Source organism: Sinocyclocheilus grahami, unplaced genomic scaffold (genome assembly GCF_001515645.1).
Source record: "Sinocyclocheilus grahami isolate Dianchi unplaced genomic scaffold, SAMN03320097.WGS_v1.1 scaffold544.1, whole genome shotgun sequence".
In the NCBI taxonomy this organism is placed as follows: domain Eukaryota; kingdom Metazoa; phylum Chordata; class Actinopteri; order Cypriniformes; family Cyprinidae; genus Sinocyclocheilus; species Sinocyclocheilus grahami.
Genome location: NW_015505723.1, coordinates 358,935 through 383,468, shown reverse-complemented (window position 1 = coordinate 383,468; position 24,534 = coordinate 358,935). Strand labels below are relative to the sequence as shown.

Genomic DNA, 24,534 nt, shown 5'->3' with positions numbered 1-24,534 from the left:
ACCTCTCCTTTTTGAGCGCAATTTGTGTGTGTGTGTGTGTGTGTGTGTGTGTGTGTGTGTGTGTGTGTGTGTGTGGATGCTTCCTGGTAGGGATGGGCGTATCGATCCAAAGTATCAAACAAAAAATATCGATACTAAGGTGTGTTTTATTTACCAGTGATTTTGTTAATTCAACAAAAAAAATTGAAAAAAGAATGCGTACAATATGCATTGAATTGGACGAATAACCTTTGTTAGCAAGTAATTGTATAGGATATAACTATTTTCCTGCTCATCACGAACACGCAAATGTTGCAAGACAGAACCAATCCATCACAGAGAGCGTTCACTCACTTCTGACAGTGCATTCAAACAGGGCTGCGTTTCCCAAAAGTATCATAAGAAAGCATTAAAGCTTTTGGGAACGGCAGCCCTGAACAAAGCTTATCAGAGGAAAGAGAAAAAAAAACATATGTGTTTGAGTTATTTCACAATAAACAAACTGAAATTGTTGCCTTAATAGTTTGTGTAATTACAGTTATTTAAATTGAACGTTGAAAGATAATATTGATCATGTTCTATTCTGTAATGTTAATAGAAATCATACACTGTCAGAATAAAAATGTTGCATTTCATGCATGCAACAGCCTGTCACTGGCAGTCCCTAATGAAAATGAACCATGGTTTTACTAAAGTGACCATAGTTCAACTGTAGCATTTGTAGATTTGAATCATGTGTAAACAAAAAACGTATTTGAACTATGTGTAAACAAAAATATAACCTAATAAGCTGCAATTAAGGCGTATTGAATGTTAAAATGCGTTTTAAACAAAATACTTATCATTACCCATTTTACTCTCTCATACGCTGGCAGAAGTGTTCCTGGTGTGGGCTCATGCTGCTTGTTGACCTATCCTTTGAGAGCGCAATTTGTGTGTGTGTGTGTGTGTGTGTGTGTGTGTGTGGATGCTTCCTGGGAATCCAAGGAGCCTTGCCTCCATTCTACAGAGCAAAGAAATGAGTCAAAAAAGAAAAAACTCACAAAGAATTGATGTTACGTAATAATCACGTGAACGCTATCTTTTTGTGTTTAGGGGTCAGTGGAGGACTGTGTACATGCTGGTTTTCCTGAAAATCAAGGCCATGGGTTTGGTCTTTGAACTGTTCTAGTTCTCTTACAGCAAGAGCTAAGCTCAAAAGTAGACTTAACGATTTCAGCTGGCCTTGTTTTTTATTTAGTGCGTTTTTATCAGAAACCTGCGGGCAGCAGATTGAGACGCGTTCATTTAGCATACATCATACACACTGCATCACATAAAATGTTATCAATACAGTTTCTTTAATTATCAGCTCTATTTTTGTAAAAGTAGATAGCTAATAATCAGCATGTTTTAATTTAATGCATTAGCAGCCATTTTGTTTGAAGACAGTGCTGCATATATTTTAATTAGAACAACAAATTATTATAAAAAAATATATATCCACTACTTGGGATTGTCCTAAATTTGTAAGATTCAGTAAGATTTTTTAAATGTTTTTTAAAGAATTCTCTCTTCCCACAAAGGCTGGATTTATTTGATCAAAAACAGGCTACAGTAAGAGTGTAATATTGTCAGATATTTTTACAATTTAAAATATTTTTTATTTTATTTTAAAACCTTTAAACTGTAATTTCCTGTGATGGCAAATCTGAATTTTCAGCATCATTACTCCAGTCTCAGTGTCACATGGCCCTTCAGAAATCATTCTAATATGCTGATTTGGTGATGTTGAAAACAGTTGTGCTGCTTCATAATTTGGTAGAAACATTGCTACTTTTCCCCAGGGTTCTTTATGTTTAAACTTATGGTTGAAGTTTAAATGAAGAAACTTTTTTTGAAATAGAAATCTTTGTAACATTACGGAACAATTTATGCATCCTTTCTGAGTTAAAAGAATTTATGTATTAGTGTATATTTTAGCACACATGCAGTTAGACAGAATTACTAAGTCAGTAAAAAATGCTAATAATGTTCCTTTTTAAAAAGGAAATCAAAACTCAATTACTCAAGCTTCCAACGCAGCATTTAATAAAGAGCACCGACACCTACACACTTTCCATTTCAGCTTTAAATAGCTGCCAGTACAGAGAAATTATTAGGATCAAACAGAATTGTTTGTCCCTTGTGAGCTGAACAATATTTCATTCCCTTATTTAACCTTTTGCAAAAATCTTTCAACAAGTGTAATCAATTCTCTGAAGTATAATTTCCGATGGGGACAGCATGTAAAGTGGTTTTAAAACACATCACCTGTAAAATCCAAAGGTTTTCTACCTCCTATCTCTTGTTTACCTGGTTGCCATGACCTGCTCTGAAGAGTGACCGCCAGTATCGACCTGGCTGTCTTTAATTTGTTTACCTCCTCTTTTTTTGTCAGAACCACAGACAGTGAAAGCAAGAAGGACACAGGAAGTCAGAGATACATCAGCGAGGGGATGCACCCAGGCTACTTGTGATGGGGCTAAACTTATTAATCAGAGGACTGGTTTGAATTTTGGTAAGGACTACTTAATAACTGATTATAGTCTTTTTAGTTTCCACAAGAAACAATTTTCCATGTCTATTGCTCTAGTGGTTTATAGCCTAATCAAGCATTTCTTTCTATTATTAGTAGTTTCAGTTGAGTTTCCTGTCCTCTCTTTCCTGTTTAATAGAAAAGCACCTCACATCAGACTTGACATCTTGTACAGTTGCTCGTATTTTATCCTTCCTTAAGTGTAATATTTAAGGCTACAACAAGGAATTTTTGTTAGAATAGTAGTTTTAGATACTGAAAAAAAGAAAGAGATGGAAAATATAAAAAAGGGTATTTTAAGAAAGAAAGAGAAGGAGAAGCAGCCTCACATATGTATCTTAGAAAAACATCACACTTTGTCCTTTCAGCTCAAGGCGGACTGGAGGAAAGAGGAAGGTATTTTTTATTTTTTAGGAAGGAGTAGGCAGAACAGCGGGGCGGAAGCAAACAGAACAAGGAGGAGAGAGTTTGAGAAAGACAGTGGGAGGTAAAAAAAAAGACTTAGCTTAAAAAAGACAAAAACAGTCTTTTGGTGGTTGCTTATGAACAGATAGTACCTTAAGTCATGCTGGCTGCGTGTGTGTTTCCATGGTGATGTCTGGAGGGCAGACCAGCCGAGAGGCTGCTGGTGCCAGGCAGCGACGCAGGACCAGCCCGAGCCCGGAGAGAGAAGACCTGGAGGGACTTTCCTCACCACCCACTGCCCACAAACTCTCACCCATGTACCCTAAGGAGGAGCACAGCACGGGGGGGATCAGTTCCTCTGTCAACTATCTTGATGGAGTCTACGAGTTCCCAAACCCCACACAGACCTACGGCACCTCGTCACCCGCCGAGCCTGCCTCGGTTGGATACTACCCGGCTCCCCCGGACCCCCACGCGCCCCCTGCTGAAGAACATCTGCAGACCTTAGGCACCGGATCCGGCAGCCCTCTTATGTTTGCACCCTCCGGCCCTCAGTTGTCCCTATACCTGAACCATCATGGGGGACAACACTCGACCCACCAGGTGTCTTACTACCTGGACAGCCCTCCTTGCACCGTCTACAGGTCAGTTCAGCTTTAAATACCAGCTTTGGTTGTGGTCATGTTTTGGACACTTTTGTAGGTGAAGAATTCAAACAAAAGTTTTGAATGAACAATTTACAAGTTCATGAATTTATTATACACAACTTTAAGAGATATATTGGATATATATATTAGGGGGAAAACTATGTAAGATGTTTAAGATTATAAAACAGACATGAAAATATTGCCAGGTGTCCAGTTAATCAGATGAGGTGGTTCTGGAGGTCATTTACACCAGATTTCTGATTCATCAAGGCATAATATTTGGTTTAGCACTCAAATCTTGCTTGGATACCTGCTTACCAAGGTTCATTTTTACTAACAACACCTTACATAGACAAAGCCTGGTGAAACAATTCTGGCACATTGTACACTTATACATTTTGTGAACATGTTTAATTTGGAAACAAACCATGACTAATTGATGTAATAAATTGAGTACCATTATTAGCCAACACTTGAACATTTAAACTAAACTTTTTAGTTTTTTTTTTAGTTTTACAATATTTTAATATTGTTTTTCTTGAGTAAACATCTTTTTAATGTGCCTAATGGGTTATGGCTATAGATTTGTGGGTTGTGTATGACCAACATTTAATGCTAGATGGTCATGATGGCATTTGTTTTCTTTTTGAATTGAAGAACGAGTATTACTTCATATTACAGTGGTTTACACATTTTTTTCCCCCTGCAGGACATGTTGAGTGCTCTCTGACTAATTATGGTTTGTTTTATTTGTTGTTATTTTATGTTCTAGGTTTGTGCTGTTAATTATTAGAATTTCTTGACTTCTTGGAAAGAAGAAGGTTAGGATTTTTAACATTTGCAGAGCTTCTGATCAAATTCTGTCTCTAGACCTTGAGGAAAGTACAATTAGTGAAAACAACAGTGGTACTGTCTGAACACACAGGGAGTACTTTTTTTTTTTTTTTTTTACTTTCAGAAGAACTGAAAGGAGATCTAGTACAGTTAATGGATTAAAAAAAAACTATTATTTAAAAACTATTAAACTATTATTAGTAAAGCCTAATGTTTAAATTAGTTGTTTACTTCTGACGGATGAGAATATTAATTCATCCACTGCTTTAGACTGCTTGGGGACCCCAGTTGTCATCTGATGACATTGGACAGCACTGCAGTTCATTTTTGAGGTTATGCAATAAATCTGTTGGACATCAGAATTAAAGATAAAATATTTACAAACACTAGAACAAGAGGTCAGAAGGAAATGGGGATGGTCACACTTGTCCCGTTTTGCAGTCACGTACATATTCTCCATGGATATCACAAATTTGTATCTAAAGATATTTTATATACATGGTCTATAATTTATATTTAGTTATTTATAGGAATGCACAGTTTTATGGTACCATATCGGTTATCGGACGATATTAGGGATTATTTTTTAATTATTATTTCCCATATCTGCCATTTATTTGAACATTTATATGCTCATTTGAAGTTCATCTTAAATACCACTAATAAATGTAATAAATCATGTTGTGTGGCCTAAATTCACTTGCAACTTTTAACCTAACTGATTTTAGATTTTATTGTTTAATTTTTAACGTATTTAGATAAAATAGAATCGATTTTAATATCTACAATAAGATAGAAGAAGACATAGGCCAGAATTTAAATAGCTATGCTGCAGGAAGCGTGAATGACAACCCATCAGCCAGTTTCTCTGCTGTGGTGAGTTATCCTGGTTTCTATCATCATCCACTCTATCTTGACATTTTCCCCTTTTCTGTCTGTAGGCCCAGTGTTGTGTGTTCTCAGCAGGCAGGTGTTGGTTTGTGTGAGGAGCTGTGCAGTGCCACTGACAGACAGGAGTTGTACGCCGGATCAAGAGCCGCAGGAGGGTTTGATTCCGAGAAGGAGACACGCTTCTGTGCGGTGTGCAGTGACTATGCGTCTGGCTATCATTATGGAGTGTGGTCCTGTGAGGGATGCAAAGCTTTCTTCAAGAGAAGCATTCAAGGTAGCCAGTCTTGCTTTTCTGAATATCAGCGTGACTATGAATGATTCTGCTACAAGTTTTGTTTTAGTGTTTGCGAATGAATCGGTTCAGTATATTATTAAATACCACTTAAAAAGAAATCCACTGTCGCCACCTACTGGCGTATCGATGTAAGAAAGAGTCCCCTAAAATATCTACCAAGAATGCATAGACAGAAACTTTTTTGAGTGGGGAATTGCTTAGCTTGAGTGCCACGTTGTTAGAACGCCGTATCATGCACAAAATAAATAAATAAAAATACAGACGAAAAATAAAGAAACTCGAGTGCAACGGGCAAACACGTCTAGCCTAGCGCATGCATGTTTACGTAGAAAAATAATGGAAAACGCGTTCTGTGTTAAGCAAACAGCCCCTCAGTGCTTTTAAATCACCACTCAGTCAGTCAAATTCGAGGAACTATTCGAGGTAATAATGGTAATTTTAGAAGACCTTTCAGATGTATTTAATTATAAAACACTTTATAATCTATAACATTTATTAACAACTTATTTAATATTTTCTCTAAACCTTCTTGTAGGCTATATTAAGACAAGCACCTGCAATTATGGTCAAATTAAAGATACGTTGTGTGTGAATTTCAGGTTATAATGTAAGCATCTTTATTGACTCTTTGTGTTTAATAAAATAAAAAAGACTGATTAGTGAAATTAAAGAATGATTTAATAAAAAAATGAGAATGATTAGTGTCTCTAATTGGCCAGTTTAGCTAAGGCCTTAAAACACTTCTTATTTACTGGTACAATATTGCATGATTTGTAGATTTAGTTTACACTTTGCAAAAACGTTTGCAGTTAGTTTTTAATATTACATTCTTAAGGGCTCTACACTTACATTTCTTTTCTTACTTAAAAAAAATAATTTGGAACAGACACCTTCTGATCAATGACAGAAATTAACATTCCCATTGACATTTGACTACTTAAAGTTTTTTTGTTTTTTTTGTTTTTACTTTTGTAATGCCATTTTTCTAACTTTATTAAATGTGTCATCTTTTGTGCCAAAATTTTAGATTTATAAATTATTATTAAAAATTTTAATTAAACAATAAATGTAATTAAAATAATAAGATACAATCAGGAAGAATAAGTTACCAGTCAAATTAAATCAGAATCAACAATTCATCTTTGCATGGCGCAGAAGAGCACAAATGTGTCATTAAGGAATATTTACAGAATTTTTGACAAGACTCAGAGGTGGCATTAATGCATCTCATAATAACAATGTTATGAGATTAATGTTTTAAATATAAAGTTTTGAATATAGAAATTTAAATGATTAAATGACTCAATTTATACTTTAAAAATGAAACTGAAACCGCCAGTAGGTGGCAGCAAGTCACTGTCTTTGTCACTGAATCATTCATTCAATCGATTCGTTCAAATGGCTGATTCATTTAGGAACAAAGCAAGTGACTGTCTTTATAAATGGATCATTGAATCATTGACTCACTAGATTTGCTCAAAAACAAAGATTCATTCATAAACGATACAGCGCTGTGGCAAAGACTATATGTAGATTCGCAGTGGCTAGGGATGGGCGATACCACTTATTTTGTTTTCGATACGATACCGATATTTTTCAAGGCAGTATCGTCGATATCGATACGATACTTTTGAACTAAACTTTTAAATTATGAAATTTATTAAATTACTAAGAGTAAAATGGGTAATGATAACTACTTAACTTTGTTTAAATCGCATTTTAACATTCAATATGCATTAATTGTAACTTATTAGGTTATATTTTTGTTTACACATGGTTCAAATATATTTTTTGTTTACACATGATTCAAATCTACAAATACTATAGTTGAACTACAGTCGCTTTAGTAAAATTATTTAATTTAATTTAATTAGTTAATTTTCATAAGGGACTGCCAGCGACAGGCTGTTGCACGCATAAAATGCAAACTATTTATTTACTAACATAGGTTTTTCATCCAATTCAATGCATTATTTTTTTGTTAAATAAACAAAATCACTAGTAAATAAAACACACCGTAGTATCGATATTTATTGTTTGAGTATCAATACTTTCGATACTCGCATCAGTATCGATATATCGATACTTCGGATCGATACGCCCGTCCCTAGCAGTGGCTCAGCTGTGACTGTTTTTGAACTATATTTTTGTTGAGCAAAATAGATAACAGTGTTCCTAAAATGTAAGTCACTTAATTAACGCCTATTAACTTTTGTATAAAATCACAAATGTATAAAACTGTTGTATAAATTCAATTTCACATTTGCAAACTCTCTTTATAATCATTAAAAGCTGTTACCCTCCTTAGTTCATCGCGATCTCACAAACTTCCATTTTAATGAATGACGCTCTCTACACTGCACACTGAATCTATTATTTACATGTCTCTACACTTTGTTTGTTACAATGAATGACAAAAATTTAGTCTGCTTTCACGATCTGTGCTGTGAGGAGCAGCACGCGCAATGATAGAGAAGCATTTCTATTGGCTGCAGTCTGCAAGTATTATGGCAAAAGACTGCAAAACACAGCGCTACATTTATATGCTGAACTGGGATCGCTTTTATAGTCTTTTGAATGGATAAAATATAGAAATCACATTAATTTCCAAATAAACCTAACCAGTTGGAAGTGAAACGCCGACCCCCCTCGAAATTCACTGCTGGCAAAAAGAAAAATAGGCCTAATTCGATTTTCCTTGATTTTCTAATAGTCATTTTCAAGTCAAGGCCTTACGCTTCCAAATACAATTTCAGATGTGTGAATGCATGCCACAGATAATCATCCTTACATGCTCCCTACTGCCCTTCCTTTTAAAGCTGATAGAAAAAGGTGAAAATCAAAGTCTCCCATGTGCTAGATCTGATGAGAGGCTGCCTGATATGTACAATGGAAGCACACAGATGTTTCTGCTCGCACCTTATTTGCAGTTCTGTATTGCGTTGGAAGGGGGTGCAGATCTGGGTGGGTTTGGTGAAATGAGAGGCCGGGTAGATGTTTTGAGCTTGACCTTGACATGCAAGCTCCTGATGAGCTCTTTCCTGGGGCAGGTAACTGCTGATGACTTTAACTGCCATTCTGGTGAGGAAAACGGAGTAGAAAACTGGAGGAAAATTACTGGGTGTACCAGACAAATGAGTTTTAAGACACTGTATGAGGGGAATTATAGACAGCAAAGATGTTTAGGAGAGACAGACCATCAGGATAGGAAGGCAGAGAGAAGAGCGAATAAATACATTTTGGATTTGGGTTTCATAAAGGATAAAAAAAAAGTAGCTTATGTATAATTTAAGTTGCTTATATACAGATGTTTTAATATAATACGATTCCAGCAATAAAACAATAGTTACAATTCAGATCCCTATATTCACAGTCTTTAATACATTTTTAAAATAAAAAAATTACTTTAAAGAATCCTGTGGAGCCAGTGCTAAATTAATGTAAAATCACTTTCACTGTAAAATATATCTAAAATATACATGGTATAAACTGCACATATAATTAATATAATACAAACTACATAAAAACATATTAAAATAACTTGCCCATCAGAATGTTTTTATTGCTGAATCCTGATATACATTTTCCCTGAGTGAGCTGCCATTTGGTGGATACTGTTTTAGGCATTTGCGATTGTTAAAGTGATTTTGTTGAGCAATAGTTTCAGGGAGTAACCCGAGTCTTTCTAAAGGGCTCGGTGGTGATTTGCTCTCTACAGTTTCCAGGTCATTTGTGCTGGCCACCCAAAATAGCTTATTAACCCAAAATGTGTTTACAACCATTATCTTGTTCACATCCAAATTTTCATATGTTTTGGATTCTCTGTTGTAGAATATGGCATTATGATTATGTTCATGGTTTTATACAGTGGGTTGGATGTCAGTGTGTATGTGTTTTTGTGTAGGTCTGTGACATTTCAGGCTGAGACACAATCATCTAATTTAAAATTTCATTTGGAGCGCTGGAACAGCATGTACCTGCTCTCAGCGCTTAACCAGATCCAAGGCCGTTGATGCGCTGCACTGCACTCTTTGTTGCTTCTGACAGAACAGTATAAAGTTAAAAAAGGAAAGCATCTCTGAAAGCTGATCTTAAAAAAGTACTTTACTGTTTAAGCAAGAATCCAAGGGTAAAGCAATGATCAAAAACAAGCTCTACTTCATTTTTCTGCCTCTAGGTCACAATGACTATGTTTGTCCGGCAACCAACCAGTGCACTATTGACAGAAACCGCAGGAAGAGCTGCCAGGCATGCAGACTACGCAAGTGTTATGAAGTAGGCATGATGAAAGGAGGTACATAAAAGATTTCTCTTCCTTTCTCTCTCTTTATGTATCTAGTGAATTGGTGGGTTTTTGTTAAATGTGAGCCAAAATCATCACAATTAAAAGAACCAAAGACTTAAACTACTTCATTCTGTGTGCATTGAATTTATTTAATACACGAGTTTCACAATTTGAGTTGAATTACTGAAATAAATGAACTTTTCCACGACATTCTAATTTATTGAGATGCATAATTTATGTATCTGTCATGATCTCCCACATTTAATGCAGCATCTAGAGTAGAGTTTCCCCTACTTCTGTCTAGGGTTGGGTAACATTCTGAATTTAATAATGGACTCCCTTACAATAAATATGTGTACATTTGAATAGAATTGGAATTGGCCACAAAAGTGAATGGTTACTTTATGTACTTATTATATACTATTTTATTTATAAAACCTTTTCCATCTTGGTTAATGTTTGTTAAAGGGGTCATATGATGCTGCTAAAAAGAACATTATTTTGTGTATTTGGTGTAATGAAATGTGTTTATGCGGTTTAAGGTAAAAAAAAACACATTATTTTCCACATTCTGTACATTATTGTTCCTCCTCTATGCCCCGCCTTTCTGAAACACGTCGATTTTTACAAAGCTCATCGGTCTGAAAAAGCGAGGTGTGTTGTGATTGGCCAGCTATCCAGTACGTTGTGATTGGCAGAATATCTCAAGCATGAGACGGAAATAAAAGTGAGGAACGGCCGGCAGGCTGAGTGAGCAGAGGTGGCGGATTTGACGAAGGAGCGTCTGGAGGGCTTGCGGCAACCACACGTGACGATCCCGGGCTGGACTCCGCTTCGTCTACGGTGAAAGCCGATCCGGCAATCCACAGTGCAAACCGCAAAGTTGCAGTATTTCCTCAGCAACCAGCACGGATCAGCTCCAGGCATGACAAAGCCATATCGTCCTCTTTTGGAAGGCCAAACAAAGTAGTTTCGCTTTCACAACAAATCACACAGCGCCTTCACGACATGGTGGCGGCAACAACAATACTACAGCGAGAATAAAAGTTACGCCTTCTTTCTTTGCGTGAACATTTGGGTGGTGTTATGCAAATCTTCCCACATAGTGCGGTAGATATGTGGGGGAGTGTTAGAACGAGCCGTTTTAGGTAGGCGTGGCTGACTCTTAACTTTTATAAAGAATATCTCTTTGGATTTGAGACTTTAGTCTTTGCAACTTTACAGATCTTCTTTATGCACCAAGAGCTTGTAACACTTCAAAGAGAAAGGAAAAATTGAAATAGCATCATATGACCCCTTTAATTTCTTAAAGGGGTCATATGTGTGTGTGTGTGTGTGTGTGTATGTGAGAGAAAGAGATAGAAATTAAATAAACATTTAATTTATATTTAACATATTAAATTATGTGTTATATATTTTACTATTTATAATTATGCAAAATATTAAATACAATTTTGTAATTTGCTTCTACCTACAGGCCATCAGAACTCTAAACACTCTGTAATGCTCACTCACACTCACAAATATGTATACACTACACGTATACCTCATGATGATTATTTTCCTTTACAAAGAGCATATGCACTTTAAAAACATACTACACTTTTTTTTTATTATTATATTGCACTAATGTAAAATGCCTGAGCCTCAACCTAAGTATTTCAATGTGCAAATTGTCACTGACATTGTACATATGATAAATAAACTTGAAATTTAAAGTATACTTTTCCATGTTAATTGTTTAGGGATAATTCACACTGAAAAACAAAGAAGAAAAATCAAACATAGTTTGAAATATGGAAATAATTCACACTGAAAACAAATACTTAAAAAATCTGACTGGTTTGAATCTGACTAATTCAAACTGGTAGGCTATACTTTAAGTCTGCTAAATTGGAACAACTAATTTTGTACTTGATGCACTTAACCCTCTGGTGTTGAAAAAAAAAGTTAGAAAATTGTAAAAATCACTATTCATTGGAATGGTACGAAACTTTGTGACTTTTATGGCAGTCGCTATGTGAGCCCCCACCCCCCCTTGATTCGCAAAAAGCTAAATGGTCATTATAATAATAGTCACACTTGTGTTTTTCGCGTTCAAAAATTACCGCCATAGGAAATGAATGGGAAAAATATGAAAATACAAAGATGTTTTTGTGTGTACAATCTACAAATCAGCCACAATGCAGAAAAAAAGAGCACAGCAATGAAGGAGTGACAAAATTGTGCCTGAAAACACTGCTCAGTAAATAAGGAATACACAGCACTATATGGCTATAACAGGTGGTATTACAGGTGATTTTCATTTTTTTTCCACAAGGTGGAACAAATCTGCCTCAATTCAATGCATTTTAAATACTTTTGCTCTATTTTTAACTTAAATATTGCATAAATTAAAAAATTATGTACATATTTTTTAATAATTTGTTTTACATTTTATACAGAAAATAGTCCATAATTTAGATATTAATATTAATTAGTAACATGAAATGCAATCAAAATGCAAAATATTAAAGAAAAAAACATTATTGAAATGAAATAAAATGAGTACACGATTATGGTCTGTTTTGACCGGCCAACAACACAAGTGTGACTCCCAAATGACCAATACCAGAGGGTTACTTGTGTGAAAGTAGTGCTGAAGTCCAACTAAAGATATACTGAAGATCATACAATCCTCATCAATAGTGACATTAAAACACATTTTAGGCTTAATATTAAGAAATATGCATTGTGCACAAGTAGTACTCCCAAATAAAATGTAATTATAATTTTTAATCCGTAAGTCTCAAGTGATTTGTCAGTAAATATGTTAATAGATTTGATCTATACTTAATATGAAATAAAATATATTTTAAATATACTAGGGTGTTCACATGTACTGCAGTCTTTAATTTGTCTCTGTTGTCAAATAGTTTGAAAATAGGATATAGTAAAATTAATAATAACCTACATGTTTTCCATTGCAGGTAATCGTAAGGACCGCGGAGGCCGCGCTATCAGGCGTGATAGGAGGAGGAGCGGTAATGAAGATCGTGTCAAGAGCTACAGTGAGCAGTCTAGCTGCACCGGTCTGAGAACAGCTCCTCTGCAGGACAGGAGGAAGAGCAGCGGTGGTGTGGTCAGCGCTTTATGCATGCCTCCTGACCAGCTGCTGGTGTTGCTTCTGGGGGCAGAGCCGCCGGCCGTCTGCTCACGACAGAAACACAGCCGCCCATACACCGAGATCACCATGATGTCCCTGCTCACAAACATGGCTGACAAAGAACTCGTCCACATGATCGCCTGGGCTAAGAAAGTCCCAGGTAAAACCCTTTCAAAGATCAATTAAAGTTGCTTTAACTGAGAGTGCAACATCAAGGAAGGGGGTTTTAAATCAGAAGGAAGCACTTCTAGGAACAGAATCCCTGGTGACAGCCTTGCCAGTTCTTGTAACCATGGCAGCAGGTTTTGTCAGCACAGGTGGCAGAGATTCAAATGACGACAAGGTCACAGGCGCGAAGGTAAAGAAGATAGGTGTTATTACAATGATCTGTGCTGCGCCTCAGCTTGATTTGGCCTCCAGCTGAGTTTGCACACATTAAAAGACCTGCTGGGAGTTTTAAGGGAGCCATTATACAATATCTGATGTTCAGATGTCTTAGTTAACCCTCCACGGAGAAGGAAACAATTTAACTCATGAGATACAGTGGATAAAACTTAAATGTTGTTATATGTGGGTTACACCCCTAAAAATTTCAGGTTCCATAATTATTTACTGGAAGGTGGTAATCATCACTCTTCTAACCCTCTTATACATCATAGAGGAAGATCATTTCAATTATAGGCATGAAATATGCTGAAGTGGTGAATCATTTTACTAATAGTACTAGTATTAAATGTGATTTGCAACCCATCCTTGTGCTACAGACTTGAATGATACCTCAAATCATGCAGCTTGATGAGAAGAGGTATGCTGTTACTTTCCAAAGTGATGATAGGTGAAAAATCTTGAGTGTCCTAAACCATATCTAGGGACCAGAATGTCATAGAGCCAATTAAGTGACTGCCTAGCAACCACCCCTATTACAGCAGCAATAACCACAGAACAGCTGGCCAGAACACAGAATCATTTTGCAGATGCGCCACTGTTATTTTATTCAGAAAAAGTAAAAGTCTATTTTACCGTGTTATTGTTCTTGCTACACAACATACCCTACTATTTAAAAACTTGGGGCTGTTGGATTTAAAGAAAAATGTTTTTCAAAGTCTCTTATGATGGCTGCATTTATTTGATTGGACTACAGTAAGAACAGTAATTTTGTGAAATATTACAGTTAACTTAAAATAACTGTTAACTCTACTTAAAGCCTTTACTCCAGTCTTCAATGTCACACGATCATTCAGAAATTATTCCAAATGCTGATTTGATGCTCAAGAACATTTCTTATTACCCTTTAATTAAAATTAACATTATAAATGCCTTTACTGTCACTTCTGAGCACTTTAATGCATCCTTGCTGACTAAATGTAATAATTTCTTCTAAAGACAAAATTTGACTGACCCCAAATTAGTGAACAGTAGTGTATGAAGCATGAGGTCTCTGTTCTCTCCAGGCTTCCAGGATCTCTCTCTGCACGATCAGGTTCAGTTGTTGGAGAGCTCTTGGCTGGAGGTGTTGATGATCGGCCTCATATGGAGGTCTATTCATTCACCTGGAAAACTCATCTTTGCTCAGGATCTCATCCTGGATAGGTACTGGATGTTCGGCACCTCCTCTTGTAGGCCACTGTAAAATAAGTATTTCCACTTTTTTGGTATACATCCATATTGGAACAACTCGTTTAGTGAGGCTATAATAAAACTCGAATCCAATTTAATGACACAATTTAACACATTAAATTGTTTTGATTACATTTAGCCTCGCTTGACTGTTAGGAATAATGGAAAAGCACTAACATGCCGTGACAGAAACCTGCGGGGACACCTGTTATACTTTAATGAAACTCCCGACTTTATTTTAGTCTCAGGCAATCTTACTTGATACTGATGCTGTGAGGGTGATTGTGGGCTTTTCGAGATGTCATACTGACCTGATGCATTACCTCTGCATGTGCTTATTTTTTGCCTCAATTTCATAAAGAACATTGAGTTGCATGTGGTTTTGTCCCCTTGCAGACGGGATCTGGCCCAGCAGAGGGCCGGGCCTAATAAAATGAGATTGAATGATTATGAAACGAAAACTAGATTGTTAAAAAGGATGTGAACTGTTTATCTGAGTGCCTAGTGCTCCTCTTCAGAAGACCATGTCACAAGTAGATAGTAATTAGGACCCGGTTGGGAACAGGCTCTTTAAAGGGCTTCTGAAGAACAGCGTCATCACTGACTAAAGGCAATACGAATCTAATCAAAACCAGCATCTGTAAAAAGTAAAGAGTCGTGAGCTTGGTGGTTTAATAAAGCATCCTGGAGGACGAAGGAGAAAGAGTGAGTAAAAATTTGGATGGGACTGAAAAGATAATATGGCTGAATCAGACAAAGCAAGGACACTGCTAAGATAGGATAAGAACTGATGAAAGACAAATGAGAGTTTACAGAGTCCATTAGAGGTCCAGTCTTTAAGTAAACAGTAAACAGCATATGCAATGTTTACAGCGTCACTAGAGGAGGTGGGGGGGAAACAGAGCTGTTTTAAGGCACATGTCACAGTAAATGGTACAAACAATCTCCCAGCACGGATAAAGTGCAGGTCTACCTCTTTACAGGAGTGAAGGAGAATGTGTCGAGGGGATGGCTGAGATTTTCGACATGCTCTTGGCAACTGTGGCTCGCTTCCGTAGTCTCAAACTCAAGCTGGAGGAATTCGTATGTCTCAAAGCCATCATACTTCTCAATTCTGGTGAGTCTGCAAGTCACAGAGAGTGAATGAACTTGGCGATTTGGGTACTTTGGAAATAAAATACACTTTGGAGCTTCCAGTGGCATATATTATATTATTAAATGCTCCCTGGAATAATTAATTCCATTACACATGGCCTCATGTTCTGAATACTGTTTAAACATCTTTCTTTCATCTTAGAAATATCGCCAGATTACGTCCAATGTTGTCTTTCCCTGTTGCTGAGAAGTTGATTAACACCTTTGTTTTCTCTTGAATTGACTATTGCAATGCTCTGTTGGCCGGGGTATCAAAAGCTACCCAAAACAAATTACAGGTCATGCAAAACTCTGCTGCCAGAATCCTATCTAAAACAAGGATAAGAGATCATGTCACTCCTATCTTGGAGTCTTTGCATTGGCTTCCTGTTAGGTTTAGGGTTGATTTTAAGTTTCTGATGCTCACTTACAAGGCTCTGCTTGGTTTGACACCGCAATATCTGTCAGAGCTTTTAACTCCATATACCCCAATCGTTCTTCTGATACTGGATTGTTAATTGTTCCGTCTACCCGCCTAAGATCGATGGGGAATAAGGCTTTTTCTTCTCTAGCTCCAAAACTATGGAATTCTCTTCCTACTGAAATAAGGCAGGCAAATTCTCTTAACATTTTAAAATCTCGCCTTAAAACTTATTTCTTTAGTGTAGCTATTACTTACATTTTTATATAATGTGGTTTAAATGTGTTTTTTGCTTATTTTTATACATTCTTATATGGTGTATTTTGATGTTTTATTTGTTATGTTAAGCGGTTTGAGAAGTAACATTTAAAGGCGCTATAGAAAAATAAAGATTATTATTATTATTTGATTCTGACTGGTCAGTCATGTAGGATCAACCTTCAATATGTGATCAAAAACTTAGCAGAGCTATGCTAAGCCAGTAGAATACACTGTAAAAAACACACAAAAAGGTATTTCATTTTTTAGCTTTTTGTTGTATGTAATTAAAACATTTAATGAACAATTAGACAGTATTTACCACAAAATAAACCACTTCAGAATTACACTTCTGTTCAAAAGCTTGGGGTCTGTATGATTTTTTAAAAATGTTTTTGAAGGAAGTCTCTTATGCTCAGCAAGGCTGCATTTATTTGATCAAAAATACAGTAAAAACAGTAATATTGTGAAATATTATTACAATTTAAAATACATTTTCTGTATACATAGTAAATATTTTTGTGGAAAATTTGATCCAGGATTCTTTGATGGAAGTGTAAAAAAACAAAACAGCATTTATTTGAAATAGAAATCTTTCGTATCATTAGAAGTGTCTTTAACATGACCTAGGTGTAACAACCCTAAACATGTCTTAGGTGTCAGTTAATATAATAAACGCTTTAATGGTTATTGCTTATCTTTTCTGTCTGGTCAGGTGCATTTTCATTCTGCTCCAGTCCAGTGGAGCCCTTGAGGGACAGCTTCATGGTGCAGTGCATGCTGGACAACATCACTGATGCCCTCATTTACTGCATCAGTAAATCGTGTGCCTCGCTGCAGCTGCAGTCCCGCCGTCAGGCCCAGCTCCTGCTGCTGCTCTCAAACATCAGACACATGAGGTAAAGAGCAAATAAGATGATTAACACAAACATCATTTCATACACACTACCATTCAAAACAAAAAGACTGCTTATATTACAGTTATGCACATTATATCTGCTTTCTTTTTTTTGAAAGCAACAGAGGAATGGAGCACTTATACCGAATGAAATGTAAGAATCGAGTCCCGCTGTATGACCTTTTGTTGGAGATGCTAGACGCTCAGCGATTCCATTCTTCAGGAAAGGTGCAGCGACTGTGGGCACAGAGTGAGAAAGACCCCCCATCTACACTCACAACCAGCAGCAGCAGCCTCTCCAGAGGTCCTAGAGCCATGCTGCCCAACACTGCCTTTCACAACCAGAGTCCAGACCCCTGAGCTGTGTACAATCCAAAAACTGAAGAATGTGAAGACTGAAGCAGTCAGTGCTGTCTCTCCTTGTGCCTTATCAAAGTCCACTTTAGATTCTGAAAGACCCATCTAGAAAAATGTAAAAACATATCTGTTGAAATGGACAGGTTAAGAACAAGGCTCCCAAACACTATACATCTGTGGTCACTTGATTCATTAGTTTTGAAAGACATTTTGAAAAAGTGTCATACTTGTTAAAAAAAAAAAAAAAAAAAGAAGAAAAAAAAGGGCTTTTGTGGCACGCTGAGAGACAGATTTATGTAGAAGCTGCTAATTATTCTTCTTCTTTTCTTTTAATGACCAATGGAGCGACAGCTATGACATCACAAACTTACTTAAGCTAAACAAACAAACCAAAAAATTAAAAAGGAAAAGAAAAAAACAATCAAGAGCAGGTGGCTTGTGAAGTACTGTACATCATAAAGTAGCATTTCTGACTGACAGCACAGATTTGACAGTGAAATGTCAATATAACGTCACCTGTTTTTAGTACAGTAACTTAATAATCCTTGGTAGCTAAAGTTTAAGCTTTAGTTACCAAGGATTATTAAGTTACTGTAGGGGTATGTTACCTTAAATGTAGAAGAACCGAAGAACTTCATATTGCAGCATCCGTGTTACACATTTTTCATGTTACTATTATTATATGCATTATAGCAATAACAATAAGTATGTATAATTACAAGCAGCGCTTAATATAAAAAACTGAATAGAAAATACTTAATATAAAACAAACTGAAAACAGGAGAAAAGTTACTCTTGGAAAAAAAACAAGAAAAAAATAAAATGATGTGATATACTCTCGCAATCAGAGATGTATTTATCAATAAAAATCACTGCTCTATTTTTAATATGTTAAAGAAGTAATTTTAACTCACATGGGGGGAACTGCTCAGTGATTAGTGGTGACATTAGTGGCATCTTTTTGTCCAAAGATGTTTGCTTATTGGTTGGTTATTATGACAAAAATGTTACATCCTATTTTTGCTGTGTTAAAGTGCTGTAATTGGTTTTATGCCCATGTTAATTGACATGTAAATGCTGATTTTTAGAAGCATTGTGACGGCTTGATATGAATAACGGCCTATAATCACTGGTACGCATTCAATGCAGGAACTGACACTGACTGCTTTACACTAGATTGCCATATTTTTCCTCAAATCTGTGAATGTGTATGCTCATAGTCCAGTAGACTAGTACATTACATTTATCAGCTATTACATTTGATACTTGAATGTTATGATTTGTACAGTATGTTTTAATTTTGAAGGACCTGAATGTGAAAATGTTAATTTGGCTGAATTAATTATAAAGGAAAAAGTAAAAAAAAAAAAAAAGTCACTTTAAAATTATACTTTTAACTTAACATAATGGGCAGACTAGCAGAATTTATATATATATTAAATGAAAAGATGTGTCTTTATTGTCAGCATTAGCAAACTGTACATACATAAATAGGCATAGACATTGTAATCATAATGTTTTTGTCACACTGTCATTGTCATAACACACAAATTAAGATACAGTAAGTAGATAACTGTAATAAAAAGCACGCATCTCTCATAGAGCTACATCGGTGACTGTTTTACATTTCTGAACAAAAAAAAAAAAAAACGTAACTCCATGCCATAAAATAAAAATACAATTTGAATCGCCATGCAAAATCTTATTTAAATAATATTCAAAATAACTTTTTTCTACAATTTTAAATAATACAAAAATAAAAATAAAACACTTTCCTCAGCCTAAGCAAATCATTTTGGCAATATTCTTGGACGGTATAAGTGCAGTACCTTATGCTTATGTCAGTGCTATTAAGTACATAATTATATACGATTTCATAGTTTTTCTTCAGTTTCCTTGGGACAGAAACGGTTAACCAGTTTTGCTGTCCAACACTAGTCTACATTGCAATGAGTTCAATAGTACACTGTTTAGTGAAAAATGAAATTAGCAGCATGAACTGTACAGGAACAGGAACAATCCGCTTTGGCTAACACTAGTCCATTCTGTGTCCTGCAGTGTAATATGAAGCAGATGAATGCATTAGTAAAGTCTCCTCCGCTCATACAGGCGGTGGGCCGTTGGTGTAGCGGAGCATGGGATGAAAAGACCGGGCAAAATTGTTCGCGTTTGCACAACTGTAATCCTGCTCAGTCATGGGCACCAGACAGGTCAGGCCCACTATGAGCAGCAGTAGGAGCTGCAGTGGCAGAGCCACCCGGAGCACTCGCAGCAGAAAGGGCTGGCAGCGAGCCACAGCAGCGCCACCTTGTGAACCGGAGGAACCAGAGCGAGACGAAACGCAGCCAGAAGCGCTGGGCAACCTACAAAACATCATAATAATACATCAGAATGTACGGATAGATTATAATGACACACAGAAATGTTGTGAGTAGCACAGCACTTCTACTATTCAGTTCATGCGAGGGTGATTCGTTTTTAAAAAGTATCCTTTTAAATCAGCGTGGTTATCGTTAACTTAAACTACAACTAAAACTATTCAAAACTGTTGTTGTGAAATAAAAGTAAGAAAATTAGAAATGTTGCTTTAGCAACTAACTAAAATAAGTAAGTTAATGTACTAAAATAACTAAAGTTAAATCTGAAATAAAAATTTAAGCTATATAGAAATAATAGACAATAAAAATATCAACTAAAATATAAAAGTAAATCGTAATCCAAAATATATAATATAATATAGTATAGGACTTTTCTCAACCCAAGGACACTTGCACTGACAACTCAATTCCCGTCCATCTTAAAGCAAATCGTTTTGATATTTGCATATATTGATACAATTAGTCACTCACTGACAGATGTCCATGTTTTATGGACAAACTGCACACATTAAATATTTTGTTTTTGGACAGATTTCACTTCCATCAAAGACAGTTCCATAATACTTCATAATATATTTCATTAAGAAGTCACAACAAACATGATATAATGCTTAACAAATCAGCAGTTCATGTGCATCTAAATATGAATATATGAAGTTTCACAGCCTTTCTATCTATTTAATATAAACTGAAAAATACTCTGTTAAGCATTACATACATGTTATGCTTGTTAATGTTGTTAATGAAAGGTATTAGAAAGTTTTACACAATATGGCTGCTTTTCTGTATTTTTGCTGTAAGGCAGAGATGAGTGTGAGAGCATCACAATGAATTGTTTGCACAACAAAATCAAACAATGAAAGCAACCAAAAATGACATGGTCTGGAAAATGACGAATACATTTCAGTATTTTCACATGGCATCAAGAATGGAGAAAGATTTTGAACATAGTTCACTTCAAAGGACACAAAGTTACATTGTCAGACTCAATATTATGTTCTTGGGGAAAATAACACATAAGATTACTAAGAATCCTTGACTGGGATCCAAAACAAATTCATTTCCTAGAACTGAACAACTCGTGTGGACTCCCACCTCAGAGGCTCTGGCCTCTGATCTGAATGCTTCTGATGGTATGGATCTGGAATGAGTTCCATCATCCCCCCCTGCATTTTAAAGCGCGAGAGACAGGTACCTGTGACGTGGAAGTCTGGCTGAGGATCCTGGTTCTGACACACTACATTTGCCTCGTAGCTGTTGTGCAATGAGCGAAAGGAAGGGAGGGGTAAAAGAAAGAAAGAATGTTTCAGTCCAGCAAATAAAGACAAAGCTTGTGGTGACAAGCAGAGACCTATAGCCAGGCCATCAGTATAATCACAAACCAGTAACAACAAAACAAAAGGCAGCAGCAAAATAGGTGGCAATGACAAAAAAAATCTTGCAAGGTGCAAGAAACCTGGCTTTCCACACAGACACCTTCAAACAAATCCACTCAAATTTAGCATGGATCCATTTGATTTAAAGCATGTCTGAAAAGCAAAGCCAGTGTTTCTTGTATAAATTTCATAAGAAGTAAAGTACTTCCAGAAATAAACGTCCAAAGTAACATATTTAAAGGGGGATGAGGAAGTGAGCAAATATTCCAGGGGATTTTGTCAGTGAGGTATATTAAACTGGAACCAACATGTCACAAAATATTCCCCTGTTATAAGCTCAACCGCCTCAATTTAGCAGGACAGTGACCTTCACGGCATGCCCGAAACAATATCAAAAAAGGAAGAGGGGATGCATTACCGATTGTCGTCTAGTGGAAATGCTGACCTCTGAAACAGGACTGACCGATCCAGAAGTATCTGCGTCATCCGTAACGGACCAGAGGGACGCGTCCTGTGAAGATCTGAGATTTAGCTTTGAGATGAATGGATATTATGGACAGTGTCTAATGTTGCTTTTTTTTAGCTGTTAAAACCGAACAAATGGTCGGTAAAAAGATTAATAACTAATGAATGTGCTTGTAGACTAACCTGTCTGTTCCCAGAAGCCTGGAGCTCTTTTTCTAGCAGTTCCAGGTCGGTGGCCACAGCTTTCAGGAGCAGGCGCAGACGGTTCCCGATGACGTGCACTCTCTCCTGGGCCTCCAGACACTCGCTGCCATGTGCCTGCACCAGCAGCTGTCCTGAGAGCTCCTGCAGACTGTCCACCTTCTGCTCAGTCTCCAACAGCTCCCGCTGGATTTGCTGCAGACAAATGTGTGTCAATGTAGTTTCGCTTGGTAAAATGAAACATTTGTGTTTCGAATACATTTTTGCCACATTTGGAGATTTTAATAACATTTTGACAATGGATGAACTCAAATTTCCTTAATGGAATGCTGGGTTAAAGTACAGTATATGGCAAAAAAAGCAAGTGTGCACTCTTCTAGGTGCCTTGACTCCAATTAAGACAAATTTTCCCATCCAGACACCTTTTTACATACTGTTTTCAACTTACAATGATGCTGGTTGCTCTATTCTTCATCTCTTATTCTGCATACAGTGTAGGTTAAGCAGGAGGCAAAATATGTATTCAAGCCATATCCTTCCATACCAAAAAGCAGTGACTTCACAGGTACCTTTAGTGCTCTGTAATGAGCTTGAAGTGTATGCCGATCTAGCCCTGATGCAATTGGGATAATCTCATTTCTCCGACGGTCGATGTTTTCCAGCCAGAGAAGAAGACCATGACTCAGCTCATGAAACTCCTGTAGAAAAGCAAAATTTGTGAGAGAATGACAGTATCTGCCTCTGTGCGTTTAATTTAATTACAATACCATTCAAAAGTTTGGAATTGGTAAGATTTTTTTTTCATGTTTTTTTTAAAGAAGTCTCAAGTATTTACTTGATAAAAATATTTTAAACATTATTACAATTTAAAATAACGGTTTTCTATTAGAATATATTGTAAAAGGGAATTTACTCCTGTGATGGCAAAGCTGAATTTTCAGCAGCCATTACTCAAGTCTTCAGGTCACATGATCCTTTGAAATCTTTCTAATATGCTGATTTGGTGCTCAAGACATTTCTTGTTATCATCAATGCTGAAAACTGTTTTGCTGCTTACTACTTTTCTGGAAACATTTATACTTTATTCCAGGATTCTTTAATGAATATAACGTTTAAAAAACAGCATTTATTTGAAATAGATGTTTGTTGTAACATTACAGATGTCTTTACTGTCACTTTTGATCAATACAATGCATCCTTGCAGAATAAAAGTATTAACTGTCCAAAAAAAAGAAAAACTTCTTCCAAATTTTTGAACAGTAGTGTAGATGTAGGTGCTGTCTGTGTATGTACCTGACACTGCATCAGAGCATCCTGAAGTGCTGTTCTCCAATCCTTAAGTGATTTTCCCAGTCGATCCCAGCGTGAGTTCATCTCCTTCAGTTTCGCTTTGAGATCCTGGCTCTCCTCAGAGTCTGACTGGAGTAGTGTGACACTATTTAAGTTGATGGACAGTAATTTGGATTTATGGGAATCCATTGCCTTCTGTAACTCCTGTTGAGACACAAGAGCAAAGCTTTTGTTAGAAATTTGTGTGTTGGTTTTAGAGACTGCATTGTGTTACCAAGAAATGATGTGTAGTTAGGTTCAAATCTCATTTTGATTAATCTCTCTGTTAAATTGCTCTAAAGGGAAGATTCACTTGCAGGATTTGGACTATATACACATGTGTTTTAGTTTGTGTGCAAGTAAAAATAACTGGTGAAATCAGATGCTCTCAGATTCTCTGTATGTGGGTCAGCGGGATGCTGTGGATTTCCTCTGGTTTATTTCTGTTGCCGACATCCTGCCTGATTTGAAATGCCAGTGTGTGTGTGTGTGTGTGAGCAAGACTTGTTTTACAGTGTAGACATGCGAGCAACCCACACATGGAGCTGCCAGTACCAAATGTATCTGTTTACAGCTTGGGCAGAGTTAACTATTATATTTACAGTAATATGAAATAGTACATTTGTACTTTTAGCAATAAAGCAAACAGAAGCAATGTAATTTTCAATACGTTTTTGGGGATTTCAGGTAACATGAGCACATTGACTCGATAGAAATTTTGAAAAGTTTGACTGTATGCCAATGAGTTAGGCTAATTCACCATGGGTCCTATTGGTATTTCTAATGGGCTTTCAATAGCAGTTCTTTATGTTGTAGAACAGGAAAGTCCCTGTGAGTAGTGTTAACCACAGACCTTACCCATAAATTGAAAACTGCTTTTTTATTTAACCCATTAGCTATTCCAGAGGGAATCCATAGCAAAATAGCCTTTGAGTTGGTTCATGAGTAAACAGCCTGATTAGATGTATAACAAGGTCATGTGACAATAATGTTGCTGGTTATGTTGAAATGGTTCAAATATTTTAATTCTATTCTGGGTTTTAGGACTACAAACAAAACAGC

General features: G+C 36.4%; 2 protein-coding genes across 2 annotated transcripts in view; one reads left to right on the top strand and one right to left on the bottom strand.

Annotated features, from left to right (window-relative positions):
- Window positions 1-3,042: 3,042 nt before the first annotated feature.
- LOC107555768 (estrogen receptor-like) lies at window positions 3,043-17,972 on the top strand. Its single transcript, XM_016238666.1, is given in 9 exon segments — window positions 3,043-3,585; window positions 5,364-5,587; window positions 9,786-9,902; window positions 12,863-13,198; window positions 14,490-14,628; window positions 15,639-15,772; window positions 17,184-17,367; window positions 17,486-17,708; window positions 17,710-17,972. Coding segments are annotated over 9 exon segments (1,941 nt in total). The 5' UTR covers window positions 3,043-3,124; the 3' UTR covers window positions 17,833-17,972.
- A 1,465-nt stretch (window positions 17,973-19,437) lies between these two features.
- Window positions 19,438-24,534, bottom strand: part of LOC107555741 (nesprin-1-like) — a 122,538-nt gene continuing 117,441 nt past the window's right edge. Inside the window, exons 142-147 of the mRNA XM_016238619.1 lie at window positions 23,437-23,637; window positions 22,713-22,841; window positions 22,126-22,338; window positions 21,896-21,988; window positions 21,297-21,355; window positions 19,438-20,086 (exon numbers count right to left, since the gene is read on the bottom strand). Coding sequence (XP_016094105.1) covers window positions 19,825-20,086; window positions 21,297-21,355; window positions 21,896-21,988; window positions 22,126-22,338; window positions 22,713-22,841; window positions 23,437-23,637 — 957 coding nt within the window. The 3' untranslated portion in view covers window positions 19,438-19,824. The remainder of the gene's footprint in view (window positions 20,087-21,296; window positions 21,356-21,895; window positions 21,989-22,125; window positions 22,339-22,712; window positions 22,842-23,436; window positions 23,638-24,534) is intronic.